This window comes from Vanessa tameamea, chromosome 2, assembly GCF_037043105.1.
Source record: "Vanessa tameamea isolate UH-Manoa-2023 chromosome 2, ilVanTame1 primary haplotype, whole genome shotgun sequence".
Classification (NCBI taxonomy): Eukaryota; Metazoa; Arthropoda; class Insecta; order Lepidoptera; family Nymphalidae; genus Vanessa; species Vanessa tameamea.
In genome coordinates this window covers 7,638,240-7,656,706 of record NC_087310.1, presented here as the reverse complement: position 1 = coordinate 7,656,706, position 18,467 = coordinate 7,638,240, and the positions used below count along the sequence as shown (strand labels likewise).

At 33.6% G+C, this 18,467-nt stretch overlaps 2 protein-coding genes across 2 annotated transcripts; one reads left to right on the top strand and one right to left on the bottom strand.

Annotated features, from left to right (window-relative positions):
- Positions 1–2,128: 2,128 nt before the first annotated feature.
- Positions 2,129–3,018, top strand: LOC113398984 (splicing factor 3B subunit 6). Its single transcript, XM_026637963.2, has 3 exons — positions 2,129–2,359; positions 2,437–2,555; positions 2,771–3,018. Exons 1-3 carry the CDS (start codon positions 2,330–2,332, stop codon positions 3,000–3,002), a joined length of 381 nt encoding a protein of 126 aa, XP_026493748.1. The 5' UTR covers positions 2,129–2,329; the 3' UTR covers positions 3,003–3,018.
- A 1,041-nt stretch (positions 3,019–4,059) lies between these two features.
- Positions 4,060–17,354, bottom strand: LOC113398979 (tudor domain-containing protein 7). Its single transcript, XM_026637953.2, has 20 exons — positions 17,248–17,354; positions 16,937–17,034; positions 16,170–16,387; positions 14,641–14,787; positions 14,403–14,552; positions 14,177–14,323; positions 13,893–14,075; positions 12,377–12,597; positions 11,977–12,088; positions 11,725–11,886; positions 11,531–11,622; positions 11,282–11,444; positions 10,907–11,143; positions 10,593–10,792; positions 10,312–10,459; positions 9,990–10,237; positions 8,098–8,332; positions 7,842–7,993; positions 7,375–7,535; positions 4,060–5,013 (listed from the first exon to the last, which is right to left on the bottom strand). The coding sequence occupies exons 2-20, from the start codon at positions 17,019–17,021 to the stop codon at positions 4,784–4,786; spliced, it is 3,291 nt and encodes a 1,096-aa protein (XP_026493738.2). The 5' UTR covers positions 17,022–17,034; positions 17,248–17,354; the 3' UTR covers positions 4,060–4,783.
- Between the last annotated feature and the right edge of the window lie 1,113 nt (positions 17,355–18,467).

Sequence of the window (18,467 nt, the reverse complement as noted above, 5' to 3'; positions counted from 1 at the left end):
GATCAAAGATTTATTGAATGGGTTTGATTGACAAAAAGCCATATGGTAAATCCGGCCCTGAATGTCAGTCATATTCTCTAGAACATCATACAATTTTTATTTTTTTTTATTGAGGACCATCATTAATCACTGCAGTTACACGTGTAATAATAAAATCATATTGAGATTTAATATAAAGTGTGTAACTCTTTAAAACGGCCAAACAACATGCATTTTAAGATACAATATACATATTTTTTAAATAATTTTATATCACTAAAATACCAACGATTAACTACATTTCATTTCGTTAATAAAGCATTTTCTACAAGACATATTACGTTATGAGTGTTGCCTTTATAATTTTCTATAAACTTGGATACTATAAATACTGTATATTTCAATAGAATCAAAACATAAAACCTCTCACAAGAGGTTACTGACATTGTTTTAAGTTACAAACCACATACTGATTCACGTAGAGAATTAATTTACATAAAATTATCGAAATATATCCTTCTGCTGGAAAAACATTAAATCATCGCTTTATTTTACCTACAGAATAAAGATAAACGCAATACCTAATAACTCGAATAAGGTTTTGTGTTATTGAGTATGAAAATATTAACAAATTATTGCGAAATGCATCTAAATGTGTTTCAAATATTTACTAATTAATTTATCCAACACACCAACGATATAGTAATTATAAGAAGATATATTTGAATATTAGGTGTAAGCTCATAATCGCGAGGCATATTGTAATCGGAAATTGGAATGATATAACTTGGGTAGTTATTATTACGTAAGTATTACCTTAGTAAACTTAATCTTCGAGTCTTGCACGCTCTGTTCTGAGTCAACAATTTTCTCCCATGGTTAAGGAACTGGCGAGAATTTCAACATATTATGATTTGCTTATGCATCATATTTATTAAGTTCAGATCAATGGAATTAATTTAGTTATTTGATTCGTTTTTTTCGGTAATCGTAACCGAAAAAAAACATTTAAAAAATATGTGTATGTTAACCTACATCTTATTCAAAATTTCTTCATTTTAACAAAAAAAAAAGCAATTACAAATAATAGAAATAAATATGCAACGAACCGTCCGATTTTTTCATATATATATTTTATCAAATTATGAATACCCTAAAATATTTACATTAAAATATAAATTACTTTTTACATAAAATCTCTGCCATTGCCACAGAAACTGCAACAAAGATTTTAAAGCCATAGAAGTCAAGAATATAACAAGTAACCATTTCAAGAGCATAAGCACATGCTTGTGCTCGTTATTAGACATCTAATATAACACCTGTTAACTTTTAAGTAATTAGCTAATCAAAGCACGTAACACAAAAATAGAATACCATTGAAGCATAATAATTTGGCTGTTAGATTTATTAGGTAATCAAAAACTGTTTGAGACGTTAATACAAAATAATTTCAGAAAAAGCAAAAACTTAATTCGTTCCATAAATTACAATCTCAATACATGAATAGAACAATCGGAATGTATAAAATAAAATAAGAATTCCTTAAATTGACGGAATGGCGCCAATGAAGCTACCCAAAATCAACATTTATACGTTTAGTAAAAATAATTGTTTATATAAGGGTGAAGACCATGTCTGCTACGGAGCTTCGCCTCCCTCCGTTAAGTCGGAACCTCCGATTATTATTACACCTTCGGTTCTGACTTCGGCTCCGACAGACCGACACTTTTAAATCGGAAGTCGAAGCATAATATAGCGACGGCTACTTTGGGATTCAATTAATTTAATTTCTTGTTTATTTGGAATCATACCAATTTTATTTCATTGTTTATGTTTTATTTTATAACTAAAAAATTAAAATGAAAAAAAAAATGACTGAATAATGTTTTATTTCTCCTTAAATAAAAAAATCAAATTTAAAAACTACGACTCCACTTTCGGTTCCGATATAATTATCTCCAATACATCCCTGGTATCAGATAACAGATAGTAACTGCTTTTTAACTCTATACTCCATAAAGCTAAAGCTAGTATCTCTCGTCTGTATCACAGATTAAAAATGTTAAAGTACAGTTTAAATATAGTCTGTTTTCTTGCTTTTAAAAGTTTAGTTATATTGTATACTTTTTGCTATAATCTGTGGTGTAATTTGACGAACTCCGAGCCAAAATATTTTGTGTAACTAATACTATTATATAGTATATACTGAATTATTATTTTAACTTAATTAAAATATACCATTAAAGCCAAATTTAAATTAAAAGTGAGAACTATACATCAAGTTAAAAGAAAATCAAATATTGATACAAATAATTGGATAATCCCGGGAAGAACAATAACGTAGAACATGGCATTAGCACTCCAAAGACGTGCAAATGTAAATAGTTTTGCTATTATATATAACAAAAAGCACGATAAGTACTAATTGTAAAATGTTCTTTTACTTTGTTTTAGGTAAGGCTTCCACCAGAAGTTAACAGAATTCTGTACATAAGAAATTTACCATATAAAATCTCTGCTGAGGAAATGTATGATATTTTTGGCAAATACGGAGCTATACGACAAATAAGAGTGTAAGTACATTTCTTTTTTAGAATTTGAATTAATAAATAAACTATAAAAAAAAAACATTTGAATAAGGCAAACAATACTTTTTGGTTGTGCATATTTTACATTTCTGTATCAAAGCCCTTAAGTATAAAACTTATAGTGAAGTTATTAATTAATACCCTAAAAATAAATAAAATGCTTCTTTTGATATTACTAAATATTCAAAACTTTTTTGTAGTGGAAATACACCAGAAACAAGAGGAACAGCATTTGTTGTGTATGAAGACATTTTCGATGCTAAAAATGCTTGTGATAATTTATCTGGTTTTAATGTTTGCAATAGATACTTAGTTGTATTGTATTATAGATCAAACAAAGCATTTAAGGGAATGGATATTGAAAAGAAGCAAGAAGAATTAGATACATTAAAGAAAAAATATGGCATTTCAACTGATGAACTTCATAAATAAAATACTTAGTAATAAATGTTTATTTTTAATGATTTAAAACCCAGTATCATTTTATAATAATTAACAAATAAACATAATTTGTGTTCTATTTAATGCAATGCTCATATAGGACTAAAACAAACGACTTACAGGAACTGTATTGGGAGATTGTAGTTTTAAATGCTTTTTTAAATGTAAATTCTGTTAAGTCCGAACGTTTCCATTGTCACATGGACTTATGCTTAATTTTAGGGCTATTAAATTTAGTATTTATGAAAAGAAGATTGTTAAGATTTTCTAAATTTTCTTACTTTTAATCCCATGTAAAATTACAAGACATTTATATATATTTTTAATACTATCTCATTAACCTTTCAAATTATACCAATGGATAGGTTTAATCATTATTGCTTTGTGTCCTTTATTCCCCTCTCTTTCAGTAAAATTCCTTTAACTTTTAACAATATGTTTTTTACAAATCATGTAACTGAAATTGAAATCAGCGGGATCCGACCAATTTCATTAAACAGCTGAGTCAAGTAATCAAATACTTTCAACTCAGCTATAAAAAAACTTATGAGGTCATAAGTATTCATAAAATTATTTTATTTTATAAATGTTCTTCTATAAACCAAAAATGATAATTATAAAACTAGAATTATCTTTTATTCTTTTTTATATAAAAGATGTACATTTTTATTTCTTTTTTACTTTTTTGGGTTGGCTGTAAAAATGGTAAGTACCTTTATCTAGCAATAATTATAGTTAATATCAATAGTACCAATTTTAAAGCTGCAATAAGAAAAAGTCAAGTATCAAATAATAAATAATAGATTTAAAAAAAAACTCAATTTATTACACAGTATTTTTATTTTGATCGTGCACAAAAAGTTATTACAGGTTAAAAAAGACTAAAGTCAATTGATGCTGGTAGATATAATGTCGCTATTGTAATATAAGCAAGCACTAATAGTTTTTATCTCTATTATTTCAGATTAATTGGAATAACATGTATTGTTTACATAGAGTAAATTAAATAAGTCTTAATATATGTCTTTATATGTGTTTTTTTTTTATGTTTTCTTTTTTTATAAATTTTTAAATTAACAAGGATTAAGATTAAAACAAAATCTATAAACAGGGACTTAAATATCACATAACAAGGTATCTTTAAATAGTAACAAATATGAGATTTATCTCGCTAATGACTATTTTAAGAAGCAAAAAATTTGATAAAATTCTTCCTTTATATTTAAAAGATTAGACAAAATCAAATAAATGGAAGTTCATGGACTGACTTAAATTAAATGTGTAAATTTTTTTTAAAGAATCAAAATACAAATGAGATCAGATCTGTACAGTCATACTTGTGTAAGGAAAAAAAAATGAGTGACTTTCTTCAGTCATAATAAATGCATTCATATGAAAATTAGTAAATTGTCAATATTCACTACACGCATAAACATAGCGATAAGACAATTTTTGTTTTAACTGCACAGTAAGCGGTTTATATTTTTTTATTGTTGATATTTTAGTAAAGTATTTTATAAATTCACAGCGTATAAATGATATATTACCATACCATTTAGAAAATTATAAAGAATTGACGGAAAATAAAACTCAAATTAGATCAACGAAAAAACAATCATTACCGAAGTATTTATAAACAATTAAGATCCACTTCTTAACTACGAGGATATATCATGTAAACATATAAAGGGAGAGAAAAAATATTTTTTTAGTAAATTTTATCTGTGGGTTATCAATATATTTATATATATGTTGGATTGAAACGACGATATTTAAGAAGCTGAAGCTAGTCGTGCTCTATCTTCAGTGACTAATTGTTTGTTTATATAAATATCTTCGTCTGTGGAGGTATCTATCAGGTCAAGGATGAGTAAAGGTTCAGTAGGGTTTATCGGATCTTTGCCAACTTCCTTACAAACGCCGACAAATTGTTGCTCCACACATAAGTCTTGAAATCTAATACAATCATCAACAGTCCAGTCTTGATGAAGAGGTTTTACATCTGTGAACAATTACTAAAATTTAGCCATTCATTTCATTATTGGGTAACATGAAAATATAAAATAACACTTAACAAAGTTTTGTCTTCAGTAACAAAACATAGGCCTACTATGTTTTATAAGAAGTATTATTACGAAATAGTTTAAATAGATTAAAACATAGAGACTATCAGTTAATTTTTTGTGACTAAAGGCAGCGGCGGCCTTAGGGGGTGGCGAACAGGGCAATCGCCCGGGGCCTCGCTCTTGCAGGAGCCTCGCGCAAAAATCCAAGCAATATTGAAATAGTTTTTTTATTTACAACTTTTGTTTTTGATCCCTAATGATTTATTAAGGTTTTTTTTTTATGGCATTGATTGGCGGACGAGCATATGGGCCACCTGATGGTAAGTGGTCACCACCGCCCACAGACAAAGGTGCTGTAAGAAATATTAACCATTCCTTACATCACCTATGCGCCATCAACATTGGGAACTAAGATGTTATGTCCCTTGTGCCTGTGATTACACTGGCTCACTCACCCTTCTAACCGGAACACAACAATACAGAGTACTGTTATTTGGCGGTAGAATATCTGATGAGTGGGTGGTACCTACCCAGGCGGGCTTGCACAAAGCCCTACCACCAAGTTTATAAAATAACAGTAAATTAAAATAAAGTTAGTTAACTAATTCATTAATTCAGAACATAATATATCGCGCCTCGAAACACTTGAAGATTAAAAAACTTAATCGCATAGTTCTCGGCCCATGCTTTAATTAAAGATTTTGGTCTAAGGAAGACGCCAATAAACTCAATTTAAAAAATCATAATTTCTTTATTTGTTAATTTTGTAATTATTTCGATGTAAAATATTTTAAAAGTACACAAATTTTATTTATTTGTACAACTTTACCATCACTCGTCAAACATAACAAACACCATACATACTTTTCACCGAGGACAGGGGGCCTCGCAAAGACCTACCGCCCAGAGCCTCGCAATGGGTAAGGCCGCCGCTGCCTATAGACCTCCATTGTAATCACACCTACTTAATTGTGTTTGATGCATTGTAAGCATGTCGCATTGTCTGTATTTTAAGGCAAGATAAGAGGAGTTCGGGAAGTATTAAGTCATAAATTTTATACATTCTTTAAAGAATAGCTCGCAGAAAAATACAATTTGCCGCGTTTCAGAGATACATCGCCAGTAAATCTTTCAGCGCGATCCATCCACAAAATTAAATACTTTAAGCTGATATTCAAGTGTGAAGTACTACTTTGTCTCATTTAGGATGCCAAAGTCAACGTTACAGTCATGTGAACTATGCATGTAGGCCTTAACAACGGTGTTGTTTTCGCCATATTCAAAAGCCAGATCATTTATATGCAGTAATAAGAGTATTGTCCAGGCAACGGACCCGATGAATACCAGCATTGACAGTCATATGACCGAAAAAGTAGGCTTGATTGAATTTAAATTGATGAATACTTTTATAAATATAATATATAAATCATACCATATGGTTTCTTTTAGTAAATTTAAAACAGTAAAATCGATCAAGAAAATCCTTTGATGCCTATTCGTATAGATGGCAAACCACAACACAATAACCATAAAAGGAAAGATGGTTAGGAAGGCTAGTATACTAAATCCAGTCTTTAAAATTCCTAAAAAATTCGAATGAGAGAGGGTCTCTTCGTGTTGTTAAATGCACTCGCCTCAATATATTTGGAACAGATATATTAGGAAACCGTATTGGCGATCAGGCAGGAGACTGTCCGTTTCTATAGCCTATTCCAACTCCAAAGAAGTAAGTGCCTTTTTACGTGCCCACGGTCCCCGTCCCGTGTAAAGTACTAATGTGTTTAATGAGCTATTATATAAGTTTTCACGAGGCATGTCATCATCTACTATAAACACGGATTCGACGCGACTCAACGTGTGCAGGCTCGTTCACATAAACACGAGCGCATAGGGCACGGGCGACCGATTGGACGAAAATACAATTCACTGGTAACATCATGGGGAGTCTGGAAGTTGTGCGTTGTGTGTTATTTGGATATCTCGTGATCTCGAAAGTACATGAACTTTGTAAGTAAAAAAAACCATTTCCTTCTTTATAGCATCGTATCGTATTCAATACATACAATCGCGTATCTTATAATAAATAAACTAAGACGTCTTCAATCTGATACCTCAGCATTACTGCGTCTCCGTTGTTCAATTTAAAATGGACATGGATATACGTGAAGAAAAGCACTTAGTTAACAAACTCGACGCGATAAGATAAAAACCATTCTTTCTAGTATTCGTTTTCTTCTGATCGTGCAACACATTTTGAATAATACACGGCAGGTGGTATAACACAAGGCAGTACGCACCGTAGAGACGCGCCTTGATGGCCTGCGGCGGCAACGAGCGCGCGAGCGGCACGGCGGCCGGCACGGGCCGCAGCGACTTGGTGCTGAACAGCGTCAGGTCGCCGAAGTCGCAGAAATACACCGACACCATCTCCGTAGACACTGCATTCGCCACCACGACCCTGTGGATCATCGCGCGCCTTCGACTGAGTAAATATACCAATAGCTTTTGACCAGTATGGCGGATAAAATTAGGTCGGTAGAGGATAGGTAGGGATTCCGTATAAAGTAGTAACTAAAAGTTTCACATCGAATTGATATTAAGAATAAAAAACAGAAAGGCACATGTGGTGCTGCATAGATACTATAACCATAGTTAATATTCACTGCTCTACTTGACAGTTCGCCCTCAATAACATTATTGCAAATGAGCACTATAGACCTGGAGTTTCAGTTTCAAGTCATCACAACACCGCTCGATATATCACCTGTACCAAGATTCATCCTTATCGTAATATGCCGTATAAAGTTGTCCGCTTGCCGGTTTGGCCGGTGCTTCGGATTCGGGTATTTTCGGGCACTCCACTTGCAACGACGCCATCATCGTTAGCAGCGTAGGTCTGGTACTGTTCGGCTGAACCTTAAAACGAGAGCACGTCAGCGATTAATACCTTCGTCGTTGCGAATATGGAGTGAGGGAGTGGTGCGACGCGCCGCGCACACGGGGCATAGGGGCCGACTCACGACAAAGTTCCAGGGGTTGGCGGCCATGGAGACGAACACGTCGAAGCGCTTGCCGGGCGCGGGCAGCGCGGGCGGGGGCAGCGCGGGCGGGGGCAGCGCGGCGCGCGCGTCGCGCAGCTCGCGGGCCTCGCGCGCGTCCGCGCCCGTCGACGCCGCGCCGAAGATGCGCTCCTTTTTCTTATGCAGCTCCTCGAGATGCTTCGACGACTCCTTCTCCTCCTCCTTCGGGTTTGCGCTGTACGGTTGAATATGTATATTTAGGAGGCGTCGATTTCATTTTGTAAACTTCTCATCACTACCTCTTAAAGTACATCTCAATACTCGACTAAATTGCGATTACTTCTTAACTATCGTCTATCACTCACGACCTTCCCCTGCAAATGGTTTTTTTTTAAATGTGTCTTTTAGGTTATATTCTGTTTATAACAAGTATGTGTGTTCACTTTTGACAATTAGACTACTAACTTGTCACACATATAGTTTAATTTACTCATTAATTTTTTTTATGAGTTATTCTTTTGTATAACTCATAATAAAAAATTATGCAATGGGAAAATTGCATTAAATTTATAAATAATTCAGTTTTACAATGAAATGTAATCATCATACGAATTCAGTGGAAAGCCCTACTTAAAATGTAATTCAACTTTTGGCATATGATATGTCTGTGTTAATGACGCTAAAAAAATATAACGATTATAGTATGGACGACGATAGTAAGACATATTGTCTTTTAAAACAATGAAATCTCGAGAAAGCGATGACAAAAAAACTTTTAAGAATAATGAGCCATCAAGTATCAGCAGTAACATACTTCTCACTAATATTTACATTATAGTTGTGGTATAGGGGGTCTAATTCGTCATACCTGAGAACTTTTTACAATATTCGTTAAAACTTATGAAAGCATTACTAATATATACAGTTGAATAATATTCATGAAGAAACACTAAGAAATTGGTGAAACTAATTATAAATAATTATAATTATGTATTTTCTCTTTTTATATATAGTTATATATTACATAGCGTATTTTAACATAATTTAAAATATAACATTAGATACAAGTTTTCAATTTTAATTAAAAATACATTTTAATGAGTCATTTAGAATTATGAAACAAATTATTTATGATATTTATGATTATCAATGTTCATAAGGCAACCGAACCTGTTTATAGTTGTAAGGTTTTTCGGTCACTAACTATTAATTCACTAATAATGCGAGACGGCTTGCGTGTCGAGTTAGTGAAAGTCGCGGAACGGTGACACGCTCTGATAACACCAAAGCTATTGCATTACAATTACTTCTAACCAAATTAAATGCATTCTACTATTAACTTTATATTTTATTTTATTATATTATATTTGTACTTTTCGGATTCGGTTTCTAGGCAAACAACCATCTGTAAAGATCTAAATGATAGCATTCAGTTATAAAATTAATTCATAATCAATGAATTAAACACATACATTAAATTTTAAATATTGGAAGAGCCTCATGTAATCATAGTTATCTATAGAACAAAAGAAAATTAATTCGTATTACTGAATGGAACTTAAAACTAAATTTGTTTTTTGATTAACAAATAGAAATCAAAATAATTAAAAAAAAAAAAAAAAACAGAAAAAGAAAGACAGATCGGCATTGGTAACAATAATACTTCATGATGGTAGTCCATTCAATGGTTAATCTGGATTGAAAGGTGAAAAGGCTGGGTGAGCAAAAGCCATTACAGGTATAAGAGACAACATCTTAATTCTCATAATTGGCGATGCAATGTCGGTGTTAGATTGGATAAACACTTTAAGTGTCGATAGTCGACAGTGACCTTATATCATCGAGTCAATATGCTTATCTGCCTTTCTAAAGAAAAAAAAATAAAACTCAACAGTTGCAGATACTCGTACTCCATGAGTATCGAAATGTTGACGGGAACGAGGAAATTTTCAGGCCCCGAGCGCGCGAACAACTCGACGTGCTGCGCTGGCGCGCCCGCCGGGCCGCCTGCAGTAGGAGTGGTGGGTGTAGACGCGGGCAGCGCGCGGCACAGCACGGGAGCGCCCAGCAGCAACTCGCGCAGGCGCTGCACCATGCTGCTCGCCACACGCTCCGCCGCACCCAATCGCACTTGCACCGCCTGCGGGACGGACAGCCAGGGTTAGAAGAGCCCCGCTAGCGCTCCTCGAAGACCCTGTCGTAATCTGCGGGCACCTGGTAGGGGTAGGCGTCGAGCGCCGGCGAGAAGGCGTTCAACGGCACGAGGGAGGAGAGCGGCGCACGCAAGATGAGCCCGCTGTCCACGAGCTGCGTGCGCACTGTGCCCTCACCGTCTAGGCCGCTGATGATAATACAGCGTACCCTGCGACATGGATTTATAAAACTTGTAAATTAACTCGTATAATTTGGTTTCTCGGTCGCTGTCCCATGTCCACATAGTCGCCTATAAGATGTCACGACTGCGGCAGTAAAATGGCCAAGTAGAGGGCACTGACCAGTCTCCGGCGAGCGTGCGCACGATGTAGAGCGCGTTGGGCTGCGTGGGCGGCGCGTGCGGCGCGGCGGGCAGCGGGCGGCGGTAGGGGCCGGCCGTCAGCAGCGCCAGCGCCGCGCGCACCGTGTCGGCGCCGCCCGCGCGCGACACCCACACGCGCCCCTCCTCCGTCACGCAGCCCACCTCCACCGCGCACAGCTTCTACACACAGCGATCGCAAAGTGACTACCCGATTCGAACACTAATCGTCGAGAAAGTCGAAGACACGGACGAGAGACCGATGTCGTTCGTCGAGTATCACTAAGTCTGCCATGCCTGCGTGAGCGAGAAGGCGCCGGCGATGCAGAAGTCGTGCACGATCTCCTTGTTGAGGTTCAGGTCTCGCGGCGTGGACGTGTCGTAGAGCACGACGGCCACGGAGGGGTCGGAGGGGTCGGTGCGCGGGCCGGGCATGGCCACCATGACCTCCCCGAGCAGGCGGCGCCGCACCAGCGCCGCGCCCGTCTCGCTCGCCGCCAACTCCTCTGCGCCCTCCAGCCGGCACAGGACCGCCTGCGACGCGTACTCTTACTATAAAAACTCGTAAACATTTGCTGTGCTAACTCATTAAATATATATATAAGATGGACTACGAAAACTCTAGCCTGTTGGAATTTAAATTTAGGTAAGTTATATATTTGTAAAGACAACCTGCGCAGGCAGTTTGCGGAATTGTGTTTCGAGAATTTTTATGTTGCTAAAATGAACGGAATCGTCGTCCCCATGATCTCCAAGAAAAACGGTCGCTTTGTCGTCTTCGATTTCTATTATTTTCGCTCGTTGCCATCCACCGTCATCCAGTTTTACTGCATACCTATAGTACAAATTCCAAAAATTAAAGATAGTTTTATCTCGAATTATATATAACCAGCAAAAATATATTTGTTTCACGAATATTACCAGGCATTTTTTATAATCATAGATTTGTCCACTGTGGTACCACCATGATCATAATATTCAACCATATCGGCTAGAAGAACTTCGAAAGCATCCTGTAAAGTATTATAGCATTTAATAACGTTTTAAATAAATAGTCAATGTTGGAATAGAATAATATGTGTTATATATTCGATCTTTGTAAATAGACTACTTACACTATATTGAAGGCCGATTATCCTGAGCCACACTTCGAGGGTTGAATTCGCTACGGTAATGAATACATTCCAATAGTCATCCTCTGGAAATTGCAATGGTGGTAAATCACTGTCGATCGTTTCTTCAAAAGATATAGACTCGATTAATAGCGATTTTACGTCCTAAAAGCATATTAAGGTGCAATCAACTCCAGCAATATAATAAAAAAATTTAAATGTAACATATTTTTAATTTAAATTAAATTAACATACCTCATTGTTGGGTAAAAGAACCAATCCACTGACCAGCCTATCCTTTAGTATAAGGGGACAGTTTTCCACCAACTCCAGCCAGTTGTTTGGTAAATTTTCATTATATTTCTCTCTGAAATACGTTTTTATTAAAAAAAAAATTTAATAATATAATTAGACGGACTAGCATATGAGCCTGGTATGAACCTAGTAAGCGGTAACCGCCACCCATAGACATTGGGGCAGTAAAAAATATTAACCATTCCCTAAAACTTAGCTTGGGAACAAAGGTATTATGTCCATTATGCCTGTGTGAGTCACCAGCACCACCACAGTCACTCACCTTTCAAACCGGAATACAAAAAATACTAAGTATTGCTGTTTGGCGGTAGAATATCTGATGTGTGAAGGAGGCCGGTACCTGTAGAGATGCGGCACGTGCGTGGCCCAGATGCCGGCCTCGCTGTCGGCCACCAGCGCGACCAGCGCCTGCAGCGCGCCCGTCGGGCTCGACGTGGGCAGCCCCTCCATCTCCGAGCTCTCGATGACAGCCAGCAGCTTTACGGCCGCCAGCTCCTTGGCCAGCTCCTCTGAAGGAGACGATGAGTCCGGGTACGACGACACAGTGTACGACCCGCCCACCTGAGAGCCACCAGACGAACGTTTAACGCGGATTTCTCGGGCTCGGTTCGATAAAGTTGATGTACTTTTATTAAAAATAATATATAAATGTGAAAATACGAAATAAATTTCGCAATAGGAATTCTTACATTTCAATGTGATTGCCTAGAGTATCTGAGACGCATAGTATAGAATATTTACGAGGGGTATGTTACGTTAAATGTATTTTCGGTATAGGATTGTTTAGTAATTATGAAATCACGTCAATTGTATTATTATCGACACTCTCTAATGATACAATTACAAAATATTTATTTACATAGGAGTTATTAACATTAAGACTTTAATTATACACAAATAATAATTAAAAATAGTTACTGTACGCGTGGAATTAATTATATCATTAACATAGTATTATTGTTAATAAAAAATGGTCTACAAGGAATTGACTATTTACTAAGATTCAGCTCTTTCGTTAAGCACTGTTCAAAACTTTTTTATATTAATATTTCATAGGTAGACGGAAGGACAAATGGGCTACCAGATGGTAAGTGGTCACCACCACCTATAGAGTATAGACACGGGCTCCGAGAGTAATATTAACTATGCCTTACATCGCCAATGCGCCACCGACCTTAAGAACTTTGTAACTTTTGTAGTTACACTGACTCTCTTATCTTTCAAACCAGAACCCAAAAATACTAAGTAGAAATGTTTCGAAGTAGGATATATGATAAGTAGATGGTCCTATTCCAAACGAGACTGCAGTTAGCCTTCGTGGAAATCATCGTGCAAAGCGTTTTTCCGACAATTATCACACATTGAGCGGATTTTTTTTATCACATGTCTATTCCAATTGAAGAAGGAATAAAGAAAAACATACCTTAGATTTACTAATAGCTCTGATTGAACAGTTTTTGATTAATATATATTTTTTAATAATATGTCACTAATCTACCTTATTACTTACATCCAATTTAATTTTACTTTCAATGTTCCGATAATTCCGTTGACGTTCAAAACGCAATATTTTCTCAAATTAATTATGAATATTATTTAAGCTTTAATTAGTCATTAATTTTCCATTAATTTGACTTTATTGTTGGAATAGAATAACTAACATCCTATAAAAATGGTTTTAGAGATATTAGATATTAAACGTTCATTTTCACAATCAAACAAATCTATTACGGTTATACATTGATAAATTTTATTCAGAATTTACTGCCTTTGCTTTATCATTTATACCGAGAATACGTCGGATACCATGATGCATGTTTGGGGTGTAAATATTTTAAAAAATCCGAAATAATAACCTTGATTGAACAGTGGAAACAGGCAGGGCCACGCTTGGGTCGTAAGTCGAGAACCGTGTACGTCGGCTGAGGCAGCCCTAACTTGCGACAAGTCCATTCCAGTTTTTCAATCGAAGATGTCGAATCTGGCGGAGGCTCCAACGTATGAGCAGGTGCTACATGAGTCACAAGATCACTGATTTCCTGCAAAGTTATGAATTGTTAGAATATCATCCCTAGAATATATTACAAATATTACAAATGAATATTTATGTGTGTCAATAATAAATATATATAAAACTTACTGTATAATCATTGTGAGCTGGAAGTTGCAAGGGTATCAAGTCAACTGTATTAAGTCTGTCGCGTAAATTAGACAACCGTTGTGACGCCGAAATTTTGCCACCACCTCTTCCATCAGTCTCTTTTTCATTTTTAATGGAATGTTTTTGCTGCAAAAAAAAAAGATATATATTCATATTGATAGTAAAAGTGTAATAAATAAAAATTTAAATATTTTTTGGTACAAACTTCTTCAGTGTCCCTTGTAATTTGCGAAGTTGGGTTTAATCGTTTCGACGTATTTATAACATTTTTGTCTTGATTTTCAATTGATACTTTGTAATTTTTCACACTCTGATATGAAGTTTTGGTATCATAAGTCTTATTGTACTTATTACTCTAAAATGAGATATAATATTAAATTTAAAATAAATATTACAACAAACTACAATTATAATAATTTCATTACTAAAAAATTAAAACCTACCTTGTTGTTGTTGTAGTTGTTGTTAATAAATGGTGTATTCGATTTTGCCCGATATAACTGATTTGAATATTGATTACTGTAGTTTGACGAATAATAAGATGATGAAGTTGGTTTTCTCCAAGATCCTTGTTTTTTTGGTATCCGATTCTTAAAAAATATACATCATTAATATTGCTGTACAAATGACCTATGTAACCATTACTATTAAACTAGTTGATATTCCATCATTGCTATCATTTTTGGCAAATTATTGCAAAGACATTTAAGTATTGAATTAGATCAGAAGATTCAGTTAAATAATTCATTTCACATACAACACAACAAATATGTGATATTAGTTAATCACTTTCCAAATTAAGAATATTTTGTTTGGTTTTTAATATAAATTGATATGTAACATTATTTTAATACTTAAGGAAAGGTTTTCTATATGTGTCAGTAAATAATCCAAAATAAATGTAATTTCAAACATAATAATAAAATAATATAATTATGATAATATTCAATGAAACGATGATTAGAATATTATTTAATTTTTCTAAAATTGTGACTTCTTATATAAATCTGGGGAAAGAAATCAAATTCATTTTTTTTTACTGGGCTAACAAGAAGCTTACTAAACCAATAAACAAAAAACTTTTACATAATGGTTTATACTATATAGAATATTATATATAAATAGACAATATTGTATAATTTTATCAACTTCTTAGGTCATCAGTCAGAAATAAAGAATTTAAAAAAATAGTACAAAAACCTAACAATGCTTAATTGATTAAAGAAAATTATAAATATGAAAGTGCCATTCTATTTACTCTAGTCCATTTACTTTAAGTAGATGAGATACTTTAAAGAAATTAATTTTATTTTTCTAGTAATTACTAGATATAAAAGAGGCTAGAAAGGTTGCTTAACAAAAATTGGAGTAAGATATATATGTATAGTAATAAGGTGTTTAATCACTGTGCAGTGGACCTTGACAAAATGTTTAGAAATGATAATTATATGTATTTGAAATGTCATGTGACGACAGATATACAAAAAAAAAAGAATAATATCACTTTGACTTGAATCATAGGCCTGATACTCATTGCTTTATAATAGACTTGCAAATCAAGGACAGATAGCTAGTCCAACATAATCTTTTATTTATTATGCTTTACCTTACTTTACTTTTACATTTAATCAATCAACTACATCACTAGACATATTATTTTGTGCAGTACAATATATATTTCATCATCAAATATTTAAACTTGACTGTTATTTCTTTTATTTTTAAATCAGTTCACTATATCATTATTTTAATGTTTTAAACATGATAACTGCACTGCATGCAAACCCAATTATATGAGGATTTATTACTTTAATTTAATCTTGGAGATATATAATTTACAGATTACACATGCATCATGAAATCATTTCTAGATGTTGTGCGTTGCTTTATTAGCTTAAGCTTGCTTTATACAGGTTCTTTTTTTTTATGTATGCTAAGGAAATAAGTAAATATTAATAAACAATATACTCACTTGATAGTTTAATTTCAAATTGTGTTTTTTATTTGACTTCTGACGTGACACCATAGAAGCTATGTGTTGTGTTTCCTGGCTTGCAATAGCATCAACAACCCAATCTCCATTTATTTGTGTAATTTTAAATCCGGGAACATCTTGAAAAAGTTTTTCTAGTGTTGGATAGCCCAATTTTTTATATGGAATCCATTCTCCTTGTAGTTCACGATAATCACCTACAAACAAGGTTTAAATATATACCAAAACAATCATGTTTCAATGGAGAAAGTATTTAGTATTTTTTTGTATTATTTATAAAACAGAGAATACTACAATAAATTCAACATCTTATGAATAGATGTTGTGATAACTAATTTTAACCAGTGTTACATAATTTTAATTTCAATGAAACTAGGTGTAATACTAAATTTTATTGTTGTATATATTTTTGAAAACTTCCTTTTTGCTTTAGAATTTTTCAGGTTTGTGAGAAGTGAGATGAAACAAATATCCCATAAAAATCGAATGGTTTAAAAACAAAGTTCAAATTAAAATGATTTATTATGTTAAAAACAAAATCTTCATTTCAATCTAGCAAAGTTATATAAATGTATTAATGTTTGAATGCAATATTAGAAATATATGTCAGAAGAACTGAACCCAATATAACCCATATTTTAAACCTAATAATAGAAATGTTATTGAAAATTAAATGAAAAAAATGAATAAAAACACTTTCATGTTTGACTAAATACTATTAAATGAACTATTTATGTAATACTTACGGTTGCATTGTTTAACTGTTAAAGCCCCTTTCACTGATATAAGTGTAGCTCTTAAAGCTTGGATAACTTGTTCTTTATCTGCCATTTTAGTTTATACACTGAAAGTTCTTTGGATTAATATAGTGAAATAGGTCAATATTAATGTTTAGGTAATTATTTATTATAGTACACAAATACCTTTAATTACACACATACTTTTTATGGGAATTGTTGTAGAAAGAAGCTCGATGGTTTTTATAAATTATTGAATAAAAACCAATGAATCATAAAAAACGCAACAAAATGCTAGAATTAAACAAAAAAAATTATACCTTATAATAAAGATGCGAAACATGTAGTCGTCAGCAGTCTGCTACATAGGATATGGCAAATGTTTTTTCGAAGACGGCTTACATATCTGTTTCTATGAAAATTGTTTTTGTCCCGAAGCACCTACACAAATTTTTCAAGGAATGGTTAATATGTAATAATCATCATTTAACAATGAAAGAAAAAAATAAAACCTACTTTTCTAACATAATATAAAACGTAAACTTAACATGTTTCCTTAAGAAAAAATGATTACCTTTAATTTTTTTAGTGAAAGAGCACAATCAAAACGACAATTATAGAAATTTAAGTAACTTTATCGTTCGTTTGAAGCAGATCTTAAAAATTTCACCTTTTGCGTGCGGTTGCAGTATGACAGTTCGCTTGATTACCAATTTAAGGATTACAGAGACCGAGATCGATCAATACAACATATCAACATACATTCCATTTAGAAAGTTATGAAGAAATAATTGTTCTGTTTCAAATTATTTATTTATTTTAGCAATCGACTGTAATGATTATATAATAATATTTTGAATATGCAAAAATCAAGTTAATCTTTATTAAATCGATCATCAAAAGTTACATCAACTTATACATTCTCTCTGCAAAACTTTAACTTATTAATCCGGTGCCATACACGCGATGATTTAGAACAAAAATAAACGGATTCTGTATCAATTAATTGTCGTCTAGTAATTTTAAATAATATATATATATTTCAGTGAATCAGATTTTAAAATGATACCAAAAAATTGATCAGTTTTGTACATTTCAAGTAGTGATTAAATTAATTTTGAAATTTTCTATACCGCATTTACACATGCATACGAGTGACGAAGATGGAACCGGAACCAGTATGCTTGTTTTTTACTTCTTGAGTTGTCTTGACTCGACTGAGTCAAATCGATTGAATCAAAAGAACAAGTGATAAGACGATTGATGATGCTGCCATCGCGACATTGATATATATTTTCATTTTCACTGTTGTCCATAATTATCTATATACCAAATTGTATATGACCACAGTAGGTTGTCCAGAAGTTGTTCCTACAGAGACTGCACGACTTCACTTAGATATATTGATCAACAATTCCAGTGAATTCCCTTTGTCCATATTGGTCCCATAAGACATGCCCGTTGATCTTATTTAAGTTCAAACCAATACCAACACGCCCTACTGAAAATATGACTTGACCTAAGTTGAACCTTATTGATC

Excerpts from the sequence above, each read along its gene's own strand:
- LOC113398984 (XM_026637963.2), top strand. The coding sequence starts at position 2,330 with ATGGCATTAGCACTCCAAAGACGTGCAAAT. Across the intron at positions 2,360-2,436 it reads CACTCCAAAGACGTGCAAAT|GTAAGGCTTCCACCAGAAGT; the intron begins GTAAATAGTTTT and ends ACTTTGTTTTAG. Across the intron at positions 2,556-2,770 it reads GCTATACGACAAATAAGAGT|TGGAAATACACCAGAAACAA; the intron begins GTAAGTACATTT and ends ACTTTTTTGTAG.
- LOC113398979 (XM_026637953.2), bottom strand. The coding sequence starts at position 17,021 with ATGGCAGATAAAGAACAAGTTATCCAAGCTTTAAGAGCTACACTTATA. Across the intron at positions 10,238-10,311 it reads TCGACGCCTACCCCTACCAG|GCGGTGCAAGTGCGATTGGG; the intron begins GTGCCCGCAGAT and ends TCCGTCCCGCAG. Across the intron at positions 5,014-7,374 it reads CATCAAGGCGCGTCTCTACG|ATGTAAAACCTCTTCATCAA; the intron begins GTGCGTACTGCC and ends AATTGTTCACAG.